Source organism: Barbatula barbatula (genome assembly GCF_947034865.1).
Source record: "Barbatula barbatula genome assembly, chromosome: 25".
Lineage (NCBI taxonomy): Eukaryota > Metazoa > Chordata > Actinopteri > Cypriniformes > Nemacheilidae > Barbatula > Barbatula barbatula.
Window position 1 is genome coordinate 14,718,021 of NC_136788.1, and position 23,923 is coordinate 14,741,943.

General features: G+C 39.0%; 2 protein-coding genes across 5 annotated transcripts; both read left to right on the forward strand.

Moving 5' to 3' along the window:
• The first annotated feature begins 1,412 nt into the window (after positions 1–1,412).
• tph1a (tryptophan hydroxylase 1 (tryptophan 5-monooxygenase) a) lies at positions 1,413–9,949 on the forward strand. 3 transcript variants are annotated; one of them, XM_079449769.1, is made up of 12 exons: positions 1,413–1,564; positions 1,752–1,882; positions 6,524–6,661; positions 6,751–6,934; positions 7,014–7,114; positions 7,204–7,271; positions 7,432–7,628; positions 7,727–7,862; positions 7,982–8,108; positions 8,229–8,324; positions 8,417–8,550; positions 8,635–9,752. In XM_079449769.1, the coding sequence occupies exons 3-12, from the start codon at positions 6,524–6,526 to the stop codon at positions 8,807–8,809; spliced, it is 1,356 nt and encodes a 451-aa protein (XP_079305895.1). In that variant the 5' UTR covers positions 1,413–1,564; positions 1,752–1,882; the 3' UTR covers positions 8,810–9,752. The 3 variants fall into 3 exon arrangements, with proteins under 3 accessions (XP_079305895.1, XP_079305893.1, XP_079305894.1); XM_079449767.1 differs by lacking the exons at positions 1,413–1,564; positions 1,752–1,882 and adding an exon at positions 4,631–4,859 and having other exon boundaries at positions 8,635–9,949; XM_079449768.1 differs by lacking the exons at positions 1,413–1,564; positions 1,752–1,882 and adding an exon at positions 5,208–5,513.
• Positions 9,950–10,309: 360 nt separating this feature from the next.
• On the forward strand, positions 10,310–23,698 carry sergef (secretion regulating guanine nucleotide exchange factor). 2 transcript variants are annotated; one of them, XM_079450203.1, is made up of 11 exons: positions 10,310–10,439; positions 10,657–10,792; positions 10,976–11,131; positions 11,545–11,639; positions 11,738–11,798; positions 11,935–12,048; positions 12,217–12,279; positions 12,360–12,518; positions 12,629–12,768; positions 16,616–16,652; positions 19,223–23,698. In XM_079450203.1, exons 1-11 carry the CDS (start codon positions 10,362–10,364, stop codon positions 19,405–19,407), a joined length of 1,224 nt encoding a protein of 407 aa, XP_079306329.1. In that variant the 5' UTR covers positions 10,310–10,361; the 3' UTR covers positions 19,408–23,698. The 2 variants fall into 2 exon arrangements, with proteins under 2 accessions (XP_079306329.1, XP_079306330.1); XM_079450204.1 differs by having other exon boundaries at positions 10,364–10,439; positions 19,226–23,698.
• The last annotated feature ends 225 nt before the right edge of the window (positions 23,699–23,923 follow it).

Here is a 23,923-nt window from a genome sequence, read left to right on the forward strand (position 1 = left end):
GAACACAGGGTTCTTGATGGGATGTCGAAGAGTAGGAGGGTGTGAAAGTATGCCGGTGCAGATCCAGTGATAGTCCTGTAGGCAAGCATTAGTGACTTCAATCTGATACGGGCTTCAACCGGTAGCCAGCGGAGAGAGATGAAAAGGGGTTTCACATAAGTCCTTTTGGGCTGTTGGAAGATGAGGCGTGCTGCTGCATTCTGAAGCAGCTGGAGTTGTTTGATAGCCTTTGCAGGAAGACCAGCAAGGAGAGGCCTGGACCAGGGCCTGGACAAGTAGTTGTGCCGCATGCTCAGTTGGATAGGGTCAAACCTTTCTAATGTTAAATAAGGCATATCGGCATGACCGAGTTGTCTTAGCCTGTTTGAATGTGGTTGGAAAAGTGCCGGTTCTCATATAGCTTCAATCTGCTTGCGGGTGTGTCTGTGTGTTCACGGCTTTTACATGATCGTGAATACGTTTGCTTGCCGGTGGCATATTATGTTTGTTCTGAACCATCAGAGAGCTCTTAAAACGCCTATTGTGTGTGCATAACACAAATGAGACCTTGACCATGGGAGAAGTACCGGTGAGCAGGGAGGTGTTGATGATGTATAAAGTCAATTTGCAGTTCTCATATAGCTACGATTTGCTTGCGGGTGTATCTGTGTGTTCACGGCTCATACATGATTGTGAATACGTTTACTTGCCGGTGGCATATTATGTTTTTCCTGAACTGTCAGAGAGCTCTTAACATTACTATTGTGTGTACGTAACACGAATGACACCTAGAAATACTCAATCTTTAAACGAAAAAAGATGCCACAAGCGTATGTGTATCTTTGCGTGTCAGAATGATACTGACAACATTACTATTCCAAGTACACTGTCAGTCAAATGTTTTTAAATGACATTTTTTCTTTAAGTAGAACCATCAAAGGAAATTATTCGCTAATAAAACAACAGTGTATGTTTACAGCTGACTTACCTAGTCATAAAGGTGTGTGTGTGTAATGTGCACACACATTTATTACGTCACAAATATGTCAGAAGGCCTTGTGCTGCTATTGTCACCATACAGACCTGTGCATCTCATTCATAATGCAGAGCTTTTGTTGGCATATAGAACAGATGCTGTACTGAAACTTCTCAAACAATTTAGCCGAACAGCTTCATTGCACATTTTGCATGAAGAATAATATTTTTTTGACATAAATCAACATAGCTACTAGATTTTCTAATGAACATGTTTCTTTATATTATATACAGGTAGGCTACATTTTCTAAAGAACATACACTATTCCGGAAATGTGTGTATGCATAAAGGATTTATTAGATGTCCTCATTTGTACTGTGAGATTGGTATTACAACAGAGATTAGTGAGAGTGTCTAAATCCTCTGATTAAAATTAGCAGAACTGGGCCAGGTTATCAGTGAGGGGTCTGTCAAGGATGGGCATATTCTCTGTGCCACCTGCACACGCACTTTACCTTGTCTTTAGTTTCTCTCTTACACACCGTTCTTGTTCATATAAGTGGATTGTGATGATCTCTTCGAGGATTTACAAACAATTTCCAAAAGCATGTAAGCAAGTCCACCTTTTGCTTTGATTCAATATTCTTATACTGGCTATTTTTTCAATAAAAATTGCATGAGGATCACCACTAATAAAAGTTTAACTTCTTTATCAACAGTTTACATTTCTTTAATTTGTTTGTTTAGATTTTGGGCTAAAATGTGTTTGCGCGATGATTTCACACTGTTGTTCTAGATCTCGCGGTTGTGGTCTGTTCTGAGTGGGTCAATAATGAGATGAGTGTGTACCGTTCCCCATTAACTGTCCATTCCTGATGAGAGCCTCTTCAGAACACATGGCACAGAAAGAACCAGAGCCTGCATAATGTAAGCCAAGCCTGCCTTTAATTAACACTGAGCTTTCTTTGTGCGGGGAAAGAGAGAGAGCCTGACTCATCCTAATGCTTAAATATTGATTCCTACGTAAATTCACTTTATCTGAGCAAGCTAGATTCACAGATTTGGTTATCTTTAACACAGATCTCCATACTCCTTTCCGTATGTGCATAACATTTACTAACAATTAAAAATGTGAGATAATTTAACCCCACTTGATTCATATGGTTTCCATGTGTAGACACGCACACACATTCCATTAACCTTAATGATGTATTAAAGCAATGGATGCTTGTTATCTGAAAAGCATCGGTGAACATGGAAGATGTTTGGAGACATTGAGAAGCTTTACGTTAATGCAACATTTTGGTCAAACGCTCAAGTTTCTGCATCTTTCTTTAAAATAAAAGTTAATTGCATGCATAATGTTTGGGTTTTGCCAGATCATTGTCAAAGCCAACAGATGTTCAAAGGCACATTAGACTGCCACATTACAACTATTATGACTGGATCTTTTCCAGATCCCTGGATCATGTGGCTTTGATCTCGTAGCCCTCTGCCTCGCCCCTTCCATAGGTTTGTCCTGTTGATGGCTGTTTGTTTACCTTCCGCCAGGTGGATTTTTTCAATGTTTCTTACACTGCCCACACACCTCAAATATTGACAGACATCACAACATCTGGATATAAGGAAAAAATCCACCTGGCGGAAGGTAAACAAACAGCCATCAACAGGACAAACCTATGGAAGGGGCGAGGCAGAGGGCTACGAGATCAAAGCCACATGATCCAGGGATCTGGAAAAGATCCAGTCATAATAGTTGTAATGTGGCAGTCTAATGTGCCTTTGAACATCTGTTGGCTTTGACAATGATCTGGCAAAACCCAAACATTATGCATGCAATTAACTTTTATTTTAAAGAAAGATGCAGAAACTTGAGCGTTTGACCAAAATGTTGCATTAACGTAAAGCTTCTCAATGTCTCCAAACATCTTCCATGTTCACCGATGCTTTTCAGATAACAAGCATCCATTGCTTAATTTTTTTATTTTCGCCTTGTTGTGCAAGCACTGTTGAGCTTGTGCAGAGGCTGCAGTTTTTGCCAGAGGGGAACTGGAATCCCCTGGTTAGGCCTGGTTTCCCTCCGAGGTTTTTTTTCTCCTCCAATGGAGTTTTGGGTTCCTCGCCACCGTTTGGATACTGTTTTGCACTGTTTTGCCTGGCCGGGGGGGCTGCTAGAATTTGATAGTCTTATTTAATTAACTCTGCATATAGTAATTTATTGTGTGTCTGATATTTGACCTGTGTTTTGAATTCCATAACCTTTTATGTTTTACTTATAGTCATTTTTTCTTGTACAGCTGCTTTGTAACAATGAAAATTGTAAAAAGCGCTATATAAATAAAGCTGACTTGACTTGACTTGACATAAGGATAGTAAAGAGTTCATATACAAATATTTTGTACCTGCTCCATGGCCTGATTTCCATTATTTACCATTCCATAGGCATACTGAGTAAATCAGTGCTGGCTGAGATATAATGAAATCGGCGGTGTCAAGAGTTCTAAATATACTCTTACAAGTGAGCCTACGGTGCCTCTGGAGCACGTTTATTGAAATTGATCTGTGACCCCTGGATGCGCCAAACAGCTCACGTGGCATTGAAGTGAGATAGAGGAACAAAAATCATCCTGCAGATGGACCTTCTCAAATCTGACAAATAAAAAAATATTTTCTTTACTTACTTTTGTGAATGTCAGAATATTAAATGTACCAAATGTTGCAAATATCACATGACAATACAACCCATGAAGAAGTAATCAATCCATTGTCTTCATCTTTACCCTTGATCTACTCTTAATCATATTTTTACTATATGTAAAATAGTAGGTTTCATTAAGGTTGAGTTCTTTTTTATTGGCTTCACACCACAACATTTGACATGCATTTGTGAGGAATAAACTATGAGAATTTAATCACATTTCATTTATCCGAATGGTTCAAATGTCAAATGTGCAATTTAATTTCCTTGTTTGAGTAAACAATGTCAAATAGTTGCACTAAAAAGATGCACAACTGATAAGAAATGAACAACTTGATCAATATTAGACAATGACTCAGTTTATCCACTTAAGCAATGAGGTATGTAAGACCAATCTGTATGATGAATGCATTCATAGAAGGCACAATATTGTTTTTGTGACTTCTTGCTTTATCCTTATAGTAATTGCATGTAGGTTTATTATTAAAAAACACGACAGAAACGTTGTGTAAATTATTCGAGATCAAGCTTTACATTTACCTGTAGCCTACATTTACGCTGTGCTTTAGTAACACGGTTATTTTTAATAAGTACGAAAGAAAGAAATAGAGAATTGTCATTTGCGTGCCTCTAAATTTATAATATTAAATTGTTTCCTTTTGTTACCTATCATATCCAACAAAATATGGTCTACTCCATCAGTACATATTCTGCATAATCGTGCATCTGTAATATCTGAAGGACATGCAGTATGGATTCCATGAAATAACTTCTGGACTCCTGCGGGTGTTTTGTTTGAACTCCTCACTCGTGTCATGAAGCTCTCTTCACGTACTGATCTTTTTGCATGCGCAACGTCAAAGAGAATTTGAAAGGTATGTATCATATCCCCATGACGTGAGCCGAGCTTCTCATTTTCCATTTGCTGTTAGGAGAAAGATTAACACCCGTCAGTCCACCCTTACCTCCCCCTCATCGGGTCTTCATAAATAGCAAAGCGCGCCGTGTAGTTGTATTACAACGACTGTATCACAGACAGTTAAACTTATAAAGATAACAGATTTATCCTGTTATATTTTAGAGACAATTTAAATAGAAGTAAACATCAGCATGTACTCGACTAAAAGCGAGGGACCGCGCAGGGGAAGATCTTTTGATTCCATGAACATTGGTCTGACATTGGAAGAGAAGCAACTTAATAATGAAGTAAGCGATTTTGCTCAGCTTTTCTGCTACAGTTTAGCATACTGCAGATTTCTCGAACTCATTTATTAGATTGAAAGATCGACTCTGCATGATAGAAAACAAAATATTCAACCCAACCAAATAACGCACTTTTGTCAAATATTCTTAAAGTCTTCATTTGCAAAATGCCATTATTGTTGCGCAGATGAATGCGCATTTATAGATGAACCCCAAATAATGCTAAAGTTTGTATGAAAACCGATGCATTGAGTCTTTTATTGACACATATAGTGTGTCTGAGAAATGATGAGTGGAAAATAAATTAGATGCGACAGGTCGCTTTGCGCACCTTCTATCCAAGCGCCCTATATAGGCTCTCCATTTCGAAACGTGTTATTTATCCGCGCTTCTAATCCTGCGATTTGACAAAAGCCAAAGATGCATTAAATCAAGTATACTTAACAGAGATGTGCGTAAAAGAGTGATTAATTGAAGCCTATAATCCAATGTAAGATTAAAACAAGAGGGAGGTAATAATCCAAATGGGATTGTTTGTGGACGAGGCACACGGGAATGAATCCGGCACCGCGCAATACATTCGCTATGTTTTCGGGAATCCTGCTCGCGGGAAGACGCGGACGATTACTTTCTAATATGCTCGATAAAAGAAACATGGTCAGTAGGTGGAAAGCTTTTGATAAACGGATATATACAACTTTTGTACAAAAACAAACGCAATTTATTACTTTTATATATTTTAAATGCATATTCTTAATTTTATTTCGTTTATCAACGTGTAGTAGTTCTTTTTAATCTAAAGTCTGTAACCTTGGGCTCAATGATAAATGGGTCAGAATGGCGCTGTCCGTGGTGCTGAACTGACGCAGAGAATGAACTCGGTTGACCCTGTGTGCAGCAGAGTTCGTTTGCCGCAAATTGACTCATTTTGTTTATGTTTATTTATGTTTATGTTTATATTTCAGATAGCTCATTACCACAACTGTCAGTTTATTTTTGCTAAGGTTTATTTACATTGTCTTACTCTTATTTAATCCTTCATATGGGTGATGGATTTAAAAAAGGGATACATCCGAAACTCTACGGTTGTACATGTTTTAAACCTTTGAACGAAAAGGTTGCACCGGTGTGTCCTTGAATGAAGTGATTAAGTGTTGTTTACGACACTGTTTGTTTAATCCACATGATCTGATTGTCGCGCCCTGGGCGCATGAATTAGGTTTGAGGTTTAAAATGGGTTCATATTTATTTAAATAGAGCTCATTTCTATTTAGGCTTCATCCAGTATTATAAGCAAACATCATAGGGGCAGTTTCCCGGACAGGGATTAGCGTAATCCATAGTCTTTAGGTAAATTATGATATTTAAGGCGTTTTAAAAACATACTTTACAAACAAACATTACTGTGTGCATCTTGAGACAAAACAATCGCACTGATATATTTTAAGAGAAGCAAGTGCAAGTTGTTTTCGATCAAGACGGGACTAACATTTTATTTAGTCTGGGACTAAATTTAAACCCTGCCTGGGAAACCGCCCCATATGTATTAGACTTAGAAAAAAGCAACATTTTTAGTTTAATTGTCGAATAGCTTTAATCGTGTATTAGAATAAAACGTATTTGTTTTGTACTTAATTGCAATCATTTATGTGTCGTGTGTTTTACAGATGAACAAATCTGCTTTTCCAAAAATCGAAGAGAATAAAGACAACAAAACCGAATCTACAGAGAGTAGCCGGGCAGCTGTTGTGTTCTCTCTGAAGAATGAAGTCGGTGGACTTGTAAAGGCTCTTAAACTTTTCCAGGTGTGAAGCAAAATCATTTTCTTTTTCGGTTTAACTCCGATTAGTCTTGTGTGTGCTGTGTAATTAACACTACACGTACAATTTAACAGGAAAAACACGTCAATCTTGTGCACATCGAATCCAGAAAATCGAAAAGGCGCAACTCGGAGTTCGAGATCTTCGTGGATTGCGACAGCAACCGCGAGCAGCTGCACGAGATCATTCAGCTGCTGAGGAAACACGTGAACGTGCTTGAGATGGACGCGCCCGATAACCGTCTGCCGGAGGAAAGCGGTATGAATGACATTACCGAAATGTTGTTAAACTTTTTTGTCATGTAACTGAAATATTAAATATTGCAAACGGTTTGCAGATATGGAGAACGTGCCGTGGTTTCCAAAGAAGATTTCGGATCTGGACAAATGTGCGAACCGCGTGCTGATGTATGGATCCGACCTCGATGCTGATCATCCGGTAAGCGCGGCCACGTTTTATCGTGATCGACGTCACATTTCGGTATGATGTCATGATGTATCGCTAACTGTTCGGTTGTGTCTCATCAGGGCTTTAAGGATAACGTCTATCGCAAAAGAAGAAAGTATTTTGCAGACTTGGCCATGAGCTACAAACAGTTGAGTGTTTATCATTTTGTTTATAATAGAAAATACTTTTTCAAAAATGTATCTTGGTTTTTTTCTGTATACATTTGAATTGTTAGATCAACTCTTTGCAATTGCATGTTACTGTACCCTTTTGAACAAGGTGATTAAAAATCGCCTTTATTATCACAGCGGAGATCCAATTCCCCGCATTGAATTCACAGAAGAGGAGCTGAAAACATGGGGTGTAGTGTTCAGGGAGCTGAATAAACTCTACCCCACACTTGCCTGCCGTGAGTATCTGAAGAACCTGCCCTTGCTCACCAAATACTGCGATTTTCGTGAAAACAACATCCCACAGCTGGAGGATGTCTCACGGTTTCTCAAAGGTGAGAGAAGGGCTTGACAAATCTTCAAATGTTGCGCGTGTGTATCTTTTATGTGTTTATACGGTTTCTTGTGTATAACATTGTCTGAACTGTTTCAGAGCGCACTGGCTTCACCATAAGACCTGTGGCTGGATATCTCTCCCCACGAGACTTTTTGGCAGGATTGGCATTCCGCGTGTTCCACTGCACTCAATATGTCCGACACAGCTCTGACCCCCTCTACACACCCGAACCGTGAGTATTCTTACAATCTGATAAATTTCTTTGAAAAGTATGACCTCATCCCCTGCCATGTAATCTGATGTCATTGTTATTATGCTACTTTGAATAAATTGTCCGTGTGCATTTTTAAGAGACACATGTCATGAGCTGTTTGGACACGTTCCTCTTTTGGCCGAGCCCAGCTTTGCCCAGTTCAGTCAGGAGATCGGTCTGGCATCCCTGGGGGCATCCGATGACTCTATTCAGAAACTGGCCACTGTAAGTAATGACAGGCCCCAAAATGTGACCCTTGATTTATTGTTTTAAAATCATTGATGTGTGTTTATTTTCATTTACTGAATCATTTATATTTACTGTCTCTGGCATATTGTTTTTCAGTGTTATTTCTTCACTGTGGAGTTTGGCCTTTGTAAACAGGATGGGAAGTTGAGAGCTTATGGAGCCGGTCTGCTGTCCTCCATCAGTGAGCTCAAGGTAAGGAAGCATGAATGGAAGCTTTATGTCGAGCTTTATATATTTTATGGTGATTTATATAAAATCATTGTCTTGTTTTGTGTTGCGTCCAGCATGCTCTGTCAGGAAATGCCAGAATCTTGCCCTTTGACCCCAACATGACATGCAAACAGGAGTGCATCATCACCACCTTTCAGGATGTGTACTTTGTTTCGGACACCTTTGAGGAAGCAAAAGTCAAAATGAGGTATGTGAGGATAATTATAATTGTTTTAAATTATGTAATGGGTTCTTGAAAAATGCATATGAGTTTCCACTTTAAACCTTTTAGGGAGTTTGCAAAGACCATTAAGCGGCCATTCTCGGTACGTTACAATCCGTACACACAGAGCGTGGACGTTCTGAAGGACACAACCAGCATCAACAATGTTGTGGAGGAGTTGAGACATGAGCTAGACATCATTGGAGATGCACTAAACAGGCTCAACAAACAGTTAGGAGTCTGAAGACTACAACATTGCTTGATTCCCCACCAAACCTTTTCTCTTGTGTCTGTTATGTATCAAATATCCAGTTGTTTTGTCACGTTATTGTTTCATTTTCACTCTGAATTAAACCTACCAAACTGATTTAAATTCTCATTTTATTGTTATTATGTTAGTGTTGTATTTATAGTTTGGTTCTTAAATGGTTAAATATGTAATTCTATAAACTTGTGTTAACTGCTTGCGGGTGGAGTTCTTGTATGTTATGCAAGGCAATGGCACTACTGTTGTTAAATTAAAGCTACGCGTGTGAATATTAGTCTGTTTTGTAAAAATGATGTCTTCTCAGACTGATAGCTGAGCTTGTTTCCATTAGACATGTCCATTTCAGCTCCTTATGTTTATTGAAATATATTGTGTTTAGAATATCAGTGCTTTCTATCCCCTGTGTGGTACAGTATTACAAACCAGATATAAAACAGTTTTGAACCACTGTGAGCCTAATGCTATGTAATATTAACATATAGCTGTGTTATTTTTTTCTCTTTCCTTATTTTAAATGAATGCTGAAATTATTTGTAAATGGATGTTGCTCTTCTGACGCAGAAGGACATGGAGGTAAACCAGCATTTATTTAAACGTGTAATATTGCATTGTGCATGGACAAAAAAATTACAAAGTGATTTCAAGAATGCTCAGGTTCTATATAAGATTCAGATTTAACAGATACAGAATGAAGTTTTAAGATGTAGAGTCGATTATTATACTAAACATAGAATGTATATGCTTAAAATAAAATCTATTCATTATTTTTATAATGTACATAAACATGGGCTGCAGTTTCTTTCCTTCCTGTGCGTGTGGTGCCCAAGTCAACATTTTTATTTGTATACGTCTAATTCTCAGACAAATTACAATTTAATTGGGTGACACAAAGTTGTAATAAAATATTTTGTCATCTCAGAAAACACGAACCCAGTTTTTTGAGACGTATGAATACACACACAGCAAAAATTTGTTTTCTTTATTTCTTGTTTTCCAGTCAAAATGAATTTTCTTGATGATCAAACTGACCTAAGAAAATAAGTCTAGTTTTTAGTAAAATAATATGACATTCAGTGAATTTGTGCTTAAAACAAGCAAATAAACCTGCCAATGGGGTAAAAAAAAATAATCTTGAATGAGGGTTTACCTATTCTTAGTTGGCAGATTTACATGTTTGTTTTAAGCACAAATTCACAGAAATGTCACATTTTTCTACTAAAATCAAGACTTTTTTTCTTAAGTCTGTTTGCTCATCAAGAAAATACTTCTTGATTCAAGAAAGTTTAGCCTTTGTTACTGGGAAACAAGAAAAAAAGACTAAGTAAAAAAGTATTTTTTTTGCATTGCGGAAGCTTATTGGAAACGTCGACTTTGTGACAGGACAATGCCTAAATAATGTTGTCGAGACGAAACACGTTAAGAAAGTTCATCGCACGTCCCTTGTCCACGTCTGACTGCCAAGCCCCGCCCACCACATGTTTGTGCGCCGTTCTGTCAACTTCTATTTCTAAACTCTCGAGACTTGTTCATGTGTGACGGAATCAAACGGCGACTTTCAAATCTGATGGAAGAATCTCCGCTGTTACGATCTGCACTGTACACGTGGGTAAGTTTTACATTTACTTTACAAAGTTGTATTTTATTATTATAGATCACATGTCGATCTAACTGTATACATGCGTTATAATATAACATAACCGCCCACAATAATGCACGGCTTATTATATTTACATTTGACAAAGTGCAAACGAATACATAACTGGAACAAGAAATACCAAACAACATTTATTTGGATGACGGAAAAGCGTTTTATTTTCTCAAAGGGAGCCAACAGTTATGGGCAGCTCGGACAGGGACACGCCGAGGATGAAGCCGACCCGCGGCGTGCAGACGGCGGACTGCAGCCAGAGCAGATCCGCGGTCTGACCGGTGGAGGTGGACATTCTGCAGTTATTACTGGTGAGATCATCAGTGTCATCATTATAAAAGTGACACTTAACTCAATAACACACGAGTGAAAGGTGAAATCCTGGCGTTGGGAATTTTACGATCTTTGTTTCTCCCTCTAGTGGACAAGGAGTGGTATTACAACAACATTCTCTATTCTCTTTTTGTTTTCTATCCGTCTTTCCGTCTCTTTAGAGTCAGGTGGCCTGCTGATGTGTGGACAAAATCACAAAGGTCAGTTAGGCCTCAGGCACATCTCCGAGGTCATGACCTTTCAACCCTGTCCCTTACCTGGGTGCAGGAGAGTGCAGGCGGTGTCCTGTGGCTGGGACTTCACTCTCATCCTTACAGGTAACCGATTGTGCTATCAATTCCAACAAAATATACGCTTGATCACAACGTAGACCAGTTTTTTGCTACATGCTCACAATTCAAGTTTTTTAATTAAACATCTAGGAATGTAACTTGCATTACACATCTGACTTATATGAAATATTTCAGTATTTCGATATATGTGGGTATATCCATTATAAGTGGGTGACTTTGAGTTAAGATAAATCATGCAATACCAGGAATTCGCAATAAGAAAGAGAATGTCCCACATAAAATAAATGTACGTAAAATAATTGCATGCATCCTTCAGAAAACGCAATATTTTTTCAGACTTCAGTTAAGTTGGTGGTTTTTAAGTCTGGTTGATTAATCGTTCATCTGTCTGTGGAAAGTTCCTCTGATTTGATTTAAATCTAATCTGCATCTGCTAGATGATGGGCAGGTCTTGGCATGCGGCTCCAATGCATTTGGACAGCTGGGCATCTCATCGCATATAACACATACAGCAGAACCTTTATGTGTGACGGTGAGCAGTGACAATTATAAGGCTATTTTCAGAAAATGTTTTGATATTTTTATTTAAGTTATAATAAAGTAAAAGTGTTCAAATGGTCTATTGTGCAGGCCCTAAGCGAGTGTGTAACCAGTGTGGCTGCGGGTCTCAGACACGCGTTAGCCAGAACAGGTATAGGGACTCGTGATGGAACAATTGTGATGATAAGTTTGTACATATACATTATCCATCTAATGAGTAAATGTGGTGTGAAATAAACATCTAATTTCTTTTATCATATATAAGATGTGTGTGTGTCTGTTCAAAGCATCAGCGTGTGTGTATCAGTGGGGAACCGGCCTGTCTAGTCACGCAAAGAGAGCATTAAATCCCCAACCTGTTCCTGCACACCTAAGCTCTAAGGAGCCCTGCCTCGTCCCAGGTACGACAAAAGCACACATGCTTGTTCTCAACTAAAGCAACCTCATACAGTCACATCAATGTACACTTGTGTATTAGTTTTGCTTCAGTCCTGTCTTTTAACTGATACATTTGATTGACTACAATATAGTTTATGTTAACACTCATAAACCTGAACCTTGTTCTGCAGGGCTAGATCATGTGACCCCCAAGAAGGTCGTTGCAGGCTCCGCCCACTGCATCTGTTTGACAGGTGACACTTAAACAACTTAAAGTTCGATTTTGTCTTGTTTTGGAAGATCAAAGACAATTTACAGTTCAGTGTCTCAACAGTCACGGGTGATGTGTTTCTATGGGGCAGCAATAAACATGGTCAGCTGGTCAGCGATAGCCCCTTCCTGCCACTTCCTGTGGCTCTAGATCGTTCTCTCCTGCAGAGAGAGAGGGTGACCGACATTCACAGTGGCTGGACACACGTCATTGCCCAAACAGGTGCGTCATATCACACACACACCACATCCCTACTCGTGTTTCCGAATGCTAATGGCTATTCAGTGAACTAGTGATGCATTTTACAATAAATCACTGTCATCTATTTGCAGAGAGTGGGCGGGTCTTTACGTGGGGCAGAGCCAGTTATGGGCAACTGGGACAGACCGTGGCCAATCAGAGGCTAGAACCAGAATCAGAAAGAATCTCAAACAGCCCTGCTGAAGTTAAGGGATTATTTGGAACAACGCAGGTATGATATTGGCTTAACGCAACAAAATAATGAATTGTTCTCCCAAAAATTATCCTTTCTTTATTTACGCACCCTTATTCCAAATCTCATCAGCCTGACAAGGTTGTGTATGGTTGCCAAGCAACATCCAGTGGCTTTGACCGGCTCGTCCAATCAGACTTCAGAGCCACAATTATCTCATCATTCACATAGATGTTGCATATCTGACAATTGAAGTCACTAGAATAATTCCTTTCATGCTTGCATGCGGTGTCCAGTACACCAGCAGGGGGCGAACGTGCTCTGTTTGTGCTCTATCCTTCCTCTATCCTATCCTGCCTAGAGCCATTTCAATTGAAGGTCATCACTCACCTCAGAGAAAGCAGCATCCATGTGTGTGTGTGTATTGGTTGAATGACTTATTGACACTGCGCTCTATCCGTACGCAGTCTTGGTTTTTGTGCCTTTGATGCATCACTGAACCTTGAAATGAAAGAAGCCTCTTTTAAAACATGAATACGTTGTGTGCACGTGCAGCAGTGAGAGGGTGGTGTGTAGGCACGGCCGAATGAGAAACGTGCAAAGGAGGTTTGGCATTGACTCTATTTAGCATCTTTTACAAATTGATTATAGTTGTCTGCATATTAAGATGTAAAAACAAAACGAAATGGAAAAAGGGATGCTTCAGCTTTAGGTTCATGTACTTGCAGAGAGGCAACCGTTCAAACCCTCGTCACATCTGTTAAACATACTTCTGCGTGTCAAATCTCCTTGGCTGACTCCTGTGTTTTTTTCCTTCATCTGTTCAATGCACCTCGTGTCATGTTTAATCCTCAAAAGCTGCTGACGCTACAATATTCCGCCATCAGCAACCCGGCTAGTTGCGTGCCGCTTGTTGATGCGAGAGGAAACGAGGGCGGTAAAAGGGGACGGTGTCCTCTGTAGTGCACACTAACACTAAGAGAGGGAGAACGTGCGGATAGGTCCAGGGACATTTTCAGCTTTTCATGACAATTGGTATATAAAGTTTAGGACTTTGCCCGAGGCTTGAGAGAATAGCACTGGTGCTCAGTGAAGCATTTGAAAAGGGTTTTAAAGAACCACATCATCCGTAAAGGCAAAAGGAACAGTTCTTTTCCATACAATAAAAAGTTAAATGGTTCTCACAATACATGTATCAAGTGCTATATTTAGTGTGCCGTATCCACCTGATAATAAAACTACAGGGGTCTATTACTTGGGTGAACTGTCCCTTTAAGTCATCCTTTTTAAAAAAAATGGCTTTGCGTTGACAGAAATGATCATGTTAGTAAAATAATATTTATGCTTATAAAAATAATTTTAAACATTTTAGTGTACACATTAAGGTCAAAAAGGTTTTCATTTCATTGTATGAATAAAATGAAAAACGATGACTTTTGTGCATTTAGCTTGAGTGCATTTGATGTAAGTGCCAGTGGACGTTCCTTTTTGTGTATAGCAAAGATCTATTTATTTATTTATTTAAAATCTGCATTAACTATAAATTGTGGCAGTCCATTTTAAACCCATTGATTACCGTCTGTTTTGTGCCGTAAAAATGAACCATATCGGCCAATCACGGAGCGGTTGACTTCTCTAGTGGTTCCAGGCCGATAGATTTCCTATCAGCAGATAATGTGGTGAAACACGATACTGTGTGCTAAAAAAGACCACGTCCCTGAATGCAGAACTGCCTCCAGTAATGGGCTGTATAAATTCTATAACACCAGTTCATTCACACATTGTTAAATGTGCAGCGGACAGCCGCTTTCACACTCGCAGCCGGAGTACAGGAGCCTTGCTGTCTGTGTTTAAACTCCCAGTGTGCAGTGCTGGGTAGGGAATCACAGGGTACCTCCTGATAAGGATACCAATCATATCACGATGTGGCTATACTACGGTAATCGATATATTGTTTGGCAATTCTATAACGAAACGTCAAGATTATCTGCCTAACTATGAAACGAAATGCCCACAAGTATAAGTTCAACATTTGTTTATTCAAGTCCACAAAACGTTTTTCTGCTGTAGTGTCGTTGTTGAGAGTAGATGAACCCGAAAACGGAAACTCTTAAGTAGTGATGCACCAAAATTTTTATATTATACTCGATTGTGATCGCAACGACCAAGGAAAAGCGCTCCTCAACGACGGCGTAATTGCTTGCGTAGATGTGCGCTGTCTGTCGTTGTAATTGTTCTGCTGATGTGTATGTTTGCTGTGTATGCTTTTGGAAAAGTGGTGCATCTTCTTTAATGTTTAAAAGTGGGTTCAGATACAGACAGATGTGAGGGAGGGGCTGCGTTTTGTCGATGATGGTGAGCGAAACGGACTGCTTCAGGACAAATCATCTTTGTGAAGTCTGACAGGAGGCTCCTGATTTTTGTCTCTACGAAGGACGTTCCTTTGTACTTTGACTATTAGTTGACTCAAACTCACTGTCAACCGGATGAAAGCATATGAAAATGTATGCATGTTAAATCTTTTGCTACACATTTAATTCATTACTAAAATTAACTTTGATCGTTCATTAAAGCCAGTTTGTGATGTTTCTGGTCTCTGGCTTACATACTGTGAGAGATGTGCATGTAATTATACTAATATTATGGATTATTTATGATTAGTTATGTTTATATTATTATATAAAACATTTTATATATTTTGGGCTATAAAGACCCCTGCAAATTAAATGGCTAAAAATGTTTTCATCGAAAACTAAGTATTTCTTAAAGGAAAAGTTCAACCAAAAATAAAAAGGAGGAAAGGAAAATTGACAATGGTATTCAAAAGTTTGCTTTCCTACATTCTTCAAAATAGCTTTTTTTGTGTTCAACAGAACAAATACATGTATAAAGACATTTTTCCAACTATGGTGGTCAATGGTGACCAAGAACTGTATAATATACTTTTCCGTGGTAAGGCCGTGTAGGGTGGGGTGTATTTAGGGTGCATCGTTTTGCAGCCCCCCAAATAAAGACTTTATTAAATTTGTAATTTCAATTATACCAAAAACAAATTCAGGTATACAATACTGGAACATCAATTATTTTGGTTGATAATCTTATTTTACCGATGTTTGATTGCATAAAACGAATGATACATTTCTTTCATAAAACGCCACAAAATCTGTGGCCCACCCATCTTGGGGCCCCCAGTCTGAGAACCACTGCTTTAAGTAACGTTGTTTGTTATTACAAAAATGGTACGGTAGCTTTATTATTAGTTTTATTTTTCAGGAGACTCGACTGTTTGTGAAACCAGAAAACTTTTGAGGTTTTATAAGGGCTCAGCAGCTCGACTTCAATTTCCCACCATGCGTCAGGATAATTTACACTGTGTGTGTGTGTACGCCGTCCTCTAAGCTCCAGCGGAGTGCATTAGCGATGTTTTTATCCGCTAGCAAGTCATTTCCTCTGTGTAATAATCACAATCACCAAACATTTATATTCCAACCAGAAACGCCTGGTCATCCACTCGCATCCCTACGGGTCGCCATGGTAACGGACATACGACTCCAACATCAGGGCCGGGAAGCCATTTGCGTGTTTGTGCTATTTTTGACTGCGGGAAGCATCTCTCTGTGCGGCTGTATTTGTAAATCACCTCTCCATCACACCCCGTCACACGTATGAAGGGTCTCTGCAGGGAGTGTTCGATTCAGGCACTCCGGCTTCTGTTACATGGAGGGAGAGAGTGTGTTTCTCAGCGGGAGTGAGTGTGTGTGTGTGTGTGCGAGATCAGGATTGACGAATCGCCGAGGTCTGACGGTGATTGTGTTTCAACTGTGATTGAGCTGTGATCAGAACATGTAATAGGTGTTTGATTGACGTTTTCTCATGGATTTTTCAGATTGCCTGTGGATCCGAACACAACCTGGCCACTGTGGGTGAGTAAAACAAATGTGCTTGTACAATATAGACCGGGCCCAAACGCATATTTAATACCTAAGCCACACAAAAACAAACTCAAAGCAAAAGATTTTCTCCCTTGCTGAGGATCCACCATCACACATACTGTTGCCATGGCAATAACCCTACAGCATCTTTAGGTGCAAAGTAGCTTATTATGGGATGTGACCCTCTCTGACATTAAGCCTGCGAGAGAGACAGAGAATTAAAGTAGGCCAGTATGTTGTCATATGGCTAATGCTGGATGTCAGAATTAACGCTGAGACCGCAGCTCTGTCTTCTGTACCTTTGAGAATTCGATGGATGGTGTTCAGTAATGGGAAATTTTCAATGTGACATCCGTAATGCGGGTAAAGAGGAGTATCTGTTGTCACTGGGTTAATTAAATGGATTGCTCAATGCTGTGATCTTTACCGCTATCATAGAAAGAGAGTGGGAATCAGTCTTGAAATCTCATGCCTTTGTGTTGGGAAATGAATCCATCACGGGACAACAATCTCAAGTTATGTCCTATTAACTCTTGGAATGGCATCTGCTCATTTCATTGTAAGCAGATGAGAAACTGTATTATATAGGCACTTTTGTATGTGTTCCTGAAACTCAAATGGTGACGCATTACATTAGCAACACAGGTCATGGGTTTGATCCCCAGGAAACACTTTGCATTGAATGCACAGAATGGAATAGGCTGTGGACGAGCACGATTACTTTGTCATCTTATCTTTTCTTCGTAAATAGAAAATGATCATGTTCCTTAGTCTCGAGGTGGGAATCTAGCCAAGGAGGTTTTCATTGCTCGGGGAACTTGAGATGTTTATCTCTGTTCCTCGTGTCTGTCGCACCCTTGAGATAAGTGTATTGTTGGTGCTGTACAAACCGTGAGGCTGAAACTAAATAACATCCTGGCACGCCTTGGGAATCACGCAGCATTCTCGAATCACGCAGCATTCTCGAAGCACGCAAGGGACGTCCGTAAGGACATTGCAGGACGTTTATCTTTCAATGAGATTAAAAAGGCATTTTCAAAGTAAAGCACTGTGAATATCATAACCCACTTACAGCGTTAAATGGCGGCCTATATATAGGTCATATAGTTTTAGTTATGTAGGCTTTCACGCACAAAAACAGATCGGTCTGTAAAATTGCATGGAGAGTAACGCACATGTAAAGTCTAGTAGTGTGTTGATGTTATTTCATTGAAGCTGAAGTCTATACAGTTATTTGAGAAGATATTTAAATGATTATTGTAGTGTTGAGACTTACCAATCGATGACTTACTCTGGCTCTATTGCCCGGGTCATGGGTTTAAATCCCTAGGGACACACATACTGATAATATGTGAATAAAGATAATATGTGTGGTTCACTTTGTAATAAAGTGTTGGGTGAAAGAATTTGTTTAATTGAAGGTTCTTAATTTTTTATATTTGTTTAACAAAACATTATAAAAAACTAGATTTTTGACCATGCTTGAAAACAGATTTATGTAATGTTTGCAAATAAACTTTTCAGATATCCAAACATGTTCATTCTAAACGCCTAAAAACTTTGTTTTACAAGTGCAAAGACCCTATAATTTGTTTTGTTTTTATTTCAGGGCAGGGCATTGCCTCCATCATAGACAGTCACTGCAAGTGGAAATCTTACAATTATGAAGCCAAGAGCATTCCGTAATTGATTAATTAATAATTATTATAAGAAAATATTTAAATAACTATAAAGTGAATTATTAATTTAACTTTTAGTCTATATTGGTATGCTGTTCTATACATTGCTTCGACCTATAAGTGTGTTGCTATGGGAACCGTTTGGGAACCATTGACTGATTGCTGTATGGCTCTTTTTGTGAATATCAGGTCGTCCATTCTGAGACAATATTCTTTGTGTCTATTTTAACAGCACAATGTCCAGGTTGACAACTATAATGGTATGCACAGGGTCGTTGAGACCTTATTATATTCCATTATATTTGAATCATCAGTCCTGGGAAATTTGCGAACAGAGAACAATGAGGATGTGACGACACGTCGTGTAGGGAGCAATGGGGTGTTTGAATGAGGAGAGGGGAGCGTGGGGGGGTCGACGAACATGATAAAACGAGATACCCTTGAGAAAGCGTGCTCGCTCCTGGTTGCCATGGTGATGAGAGCTGTTATGTACCATGTCGATGTGGCATGTGTTTCTATGGCGATGCAGGCTTGACCACACCTACCAGCTGGACGTCCAAGTAGACGGTCCTTTTCGACTACGGGTCATGAGCCATTCACAAACGTGATGTATTTGTGTTTATTTTTTTATTTGCCAGACCTTTTTATAACTAACTGTTCATTCAAGGTATTCAGATTTTCAGTATGTACTGTATGTTCTCTGGGATTCAAACCAATGACCTTGTCTTTTGCTGGTGCAATGCTCTATAAACTTAGCGCTACATAAAAACAGATTTTGTGTATTGCTTCCCTTTTATTATTATTCTCTTTTCATTTTCACCTATTGGAAATCCAGTTGTGGCATTGTTGTGGGGGTTATTTCATTGTCATGTCTCCCATTAGAAGGTCGAATCCTCTCCTGGGGCTGGAACGAACACGGAATGTGTGGTGACGGTTCCCTCTGTGACATCACACAACCACAACCAATCCCCATTCTACAAGACTATATGACTCTTCTGATCGGCTGCGGAGCAGGACACTCAATGGCACTTTGCAGTTTAAAGAGCAGCGTGGATTCTGCAAGCTAAACAGGTTTCAGTTTATGACGGCACAGACTCTTTCGTCGGTTTTAACAATGTCTTCCTTTGAAGATCAAAGTCACGAAGATCCAAAAGCTACCAACAGAGGCAATACATGACTTCAGAAAGATCTAAAAGATCTATCACAGTACCCAAAAATAAACAGAGAGGAGTTTTTAGAAAGCCTATGTGCAGGCATTATAGCAAATATTTATAACCATGGCTCATCTGGTTTCTGATTCTTGTTTTTGTTTCATGAAGAGCATTCTAGTTTATCTTTTTGGTCAATAGACCAGTTTTAACATTCAACGAAAAAGTATCCATGTGTATCTCAGTTCACTGCTCGGAGAGATAAGAATTCAATGAGGAGAGACAAATTCAATCAGACTCATTCTCTCTGGTTTTAAATTGTCTGAGGTCCGGTGCTCGGGTTACTAGCCATACCATACTTGGATAGCTGTTCATACTGCCTTCAGTGTGATAGATTGTCTGGGCTATGCTCTATCGTTTCCAGTGACCTCTCCATGATAGGAAATACACTTACATAACCTTGAGATTTACTGATATGATGTGATCTGCTGAAAGTTATCTCCCAGAATGCCCTGTCGTGATCAGATCTGTCAATTTTCAAAATGATTATAATTTCTTTCATACTTAATCCCAATAATTTTTTTTATTACATGCGTAGCATAATGACTTGAATTAAATTTGGAATTTAGATATTTTATAGATTTATTTCCAGTTTTACATTCTTGATTTTCAGCGTGGTCACAATATATACATTGATTATAAAAACTGTTAGAATCTATATGCGCATACTTAATTAGAGATCAAGCCCCTAACAGAACTGTATCCGCTAGTTTTCTTATTAGGGGACAAGGCCTTAGAACCGTACATAGGAAAGTTATGAGAGTTGGCACACAGATAAAAGACAGTCTCATGTGTTACTGTATCAAATTTGGAGTCTCTAACTCAATCCCTCAAGCAAAGTTTCACAAACGTATTTTATTATATGTCTTCTGTACCGTACGCCGTAGAAACTCAATATTTTTTTCATCTAAATATTGAGATCATACCGATTCAAATGCACCATTTGACGTGGACTTATAAATTCCAAACGGTTTATCCAAAATTCTAAAAGTTGGCCTCATTAGATTCGGGGTGTCATGCCAAGTTGAACGATATCCAGTTTTCCTATGTCGGCTATTTTGGGCGTCGGCCATATTGAATAATCTAGCAAAATGCTGTATTTTATAAACGCATAAGCTTATTGTTACCAAACAATACCTAGTGGCGAGGATATATTTAAAGTCCTATAACTTTGTCGGCGGTTGACAGATTTTCATGTCTTATCCTTAGATTTGGGAGTCCTTGCCGAATCCAACGATACCAAACATCCTGGGTTTTACCTTACGGTTTGGCCTGTAGTCTGATTTGGCGCAAAAAACTTTGCAACCGTTACTCCGATCGAGATAACACTAGCATAGGAAGCACAGAACAATTAGTGGTTTACGACATGTTTCTGGCCCTGTGTACCCTTGTAGGGCTTGACCCCGTTATTGCTGCTTGTAGCTATATTATTATTCCTTTTGCCGCACCAAGCATCAGCTGTGCGTAAAAACAAAACACAAACAGCACAAAATCTGTGTTTTTATTTATAATTTTATTATTTCTTTTCATTTTTTCTCTCTTCAGAAAAAGACACAAAATTGCCTTAACAATATTTCAACTTAAACCATCAATGAAAATACCACCTGATTTTAAATAACTATCCATACTATGCGCTGCAATGTGCCGAAACACAAGGAATATCTCACACCACAGCACAAACAGGATTCTGTCAGGATGTCAGGTGTTTACTAAACACTAGACAGTCACAAAGATCATGTTTGTGCTCTGTTATGGTTGGGTCTTTAAACAGTGAGTCCGGCATATTGTAAGTAGATGACCCAATGTTGACCTTCCCATGATGCAATTGGCAGTGCAGTAGTTTGGTCCCAAAGAACTGGGTTTCGTTTACATTTTCACAACAATGAAAAATAAATATCGAAACAAACTTAAGACACAATTTCAGTTGCTTTCCATCATAAACCCTGTATGTTCATGTTCTGTGTGAATGAACATCGAAGAGTTGTGGTGTTGTGCAGGAGTGTCTCTTATCTCTTATGGGTGTCTTCAAACTTAGTGTTTCAAGCTATATTTAACATATTTTTTATTAAACACAATGATGGTCTTGGCATTTTTATTCAACGTAGAGAGCTTGGTCCCAGTGATGCGCTAACTAGCGTTGTTTTTATCTTCAGATTTAACACAGTGTCCTAACCAGGCATGACACGAAACATAGTAAAATTGTTTGTCAAGGTGTAAAGTGAAAATGATTTCGAAAACTCTGGTTAGTTAACATTTTATCACGTGTGCCTAATTAAGACGTAAGTACTTGAAAGTCCCTGGCGTAAGATGAGCTACAAAATAGCACAAATACATCTGGGAGACGTCTATTCTGTATTGAAATGTGCAAGACGTATTTTTCTATTGTTTTCTGATCTGCAATACATCTCTGAGGCATCTACTTTTTAGATGTCAAATAGACATCTAGATGTCCGTAATATGTTTAAAACTTAGAATGTATATAAAACTGACATTTCGAGACGTTTAACAGATGCTTTTACACAGTAGACGTTTTCCAGATCTATAGCAGACATCTTACAGATGATCCTGTGCCATCTGGGTTGAACCTATCGTTTATTCTACAAAAGGAATTTAAAAGTGAACGGGTGCAAACAGTGCAAAAGGCATTTTCTACATGTTACTACAGTAGTACAAAATATAATAAAACAACTTTGTCCGCTAACTTTTTACGTGGACGTGACCACAGAGTGTGTGGATGTTTTTTTTAACCCAGAAATGCGATTGGAACATTTTAACAACATTTGAAAAATCGAAAAAAAGAAAGTCATGTTTATATACAACCCCAACACACAAGCACTATGTACAACAATGACACGCAAAACAACACTTCGCACAGCACAAGAAACCACAAAACCAAACAGAGTTGAAACTTCAGCTTTTCTCTGGGTTACTGTCCTACATCTACGCTGAATTATTTTCCCGTCACAACTCAAAGAGAGATGCTAAACTATGACAAACACACGCTTTCTCGCACACGCTACAATATGCTACTATCAGGTGGGGGATGTGGCTTTATGGTTGACACACATAGTGGTTGGTACACCATGGTTCATTACACACACTGACTCGGTCGGTTGTCGGCTTCGTTTGGCGCGCTGGGTCTCTAAAAACACATAAAAAGAGAAAACAACAACAACAAAACAACAAGGAAATTATATTAATACACCAAACGAACAGCACAGAGACATTGGGGGGGTTGGGGGTGGGATGGAGAAAGAGAACAGGATTTTTGGCCCTCGAACCGTGCAAGCGAACATCCACGTTGATGTGCGAGGACTCAAGCGAGTAAATTGCGATCTCGGCCTCATGGTAAACGTGGGGTTTACCATGCGTTCTCCCATGCTGCATTCATATCAGGTTATCGTTGATACGGTGTCTCTTTCATGCTTGGTTAATGACATGCGGCATGCGAAACAGGGACCGGTCACCGTCGGTCTGGCCTCAGCTCTCCTGTTTCAGTCCAGCCCTACGGTAGGCGACACACTCTCTCTTTGACCTTTGTGACCTTAAAATCATATATTGTGAAGCCTTAACAGGATTGAATTGCTTGTCTAAAGAAAATATACATTTTGACAGCGGTGAAAGGTCAAAGAGACGCCACAGGAAATGCTCAAGAAGTTACAGCGGGAGTCATGTATGCACGTTCTGTCAAATAATAACAGAGTCTATACAGATTGATAGAAATTTATTTCATGCAAGGTTCATATTTATAGTTTGTCATTCGCACGTTTCTCTTTTTTTGCATAAAGGTGCATGCATTTACCTCTCCCTAAGTAATCCCAAGAGTAGGCTACAATAATATGTTTCTTTTGTAATAGACGTTTTTTTACATCATTTGCACACAATACATCTATGCTGTTTATTTTTTTGTGTGGTGATTGTGTGTAATGTGCTACAGTTTCAAAGCAATGTTTTAAAATGAGATATACACACATGTCCATTGTCAAGGAACCCAGCACACACACACCCCGTTCCCCTAATGTTGGCATTTGGTTCCCAGAACATTTTGTTTCCGCAGAACCAAAAACAAACCTAAAGAAACGTTGTGGGAATGCAACTGGGTAAATTATGGCCATTGAAATATGTTTGGAATAAATTTGCCTATGCTCTGATTGAGAAAAGATAAAGTGCTTTTTCAAAAAGTTTTGATGGTCGTTCTGACCGCCTGCTACCAACATTTAAAACGCACAAGAGATCATCGTGTGGGGAAAGTCTGCTTAAAGAAAAGTCTACAAAAAAGTTGTAATGCTACATGTGTTGTATATCATCGGCATCAGATATATTCCAAGAAGCTCTGATTGCACAAAAAAAACATTTTCTTACATATTTTCATCAG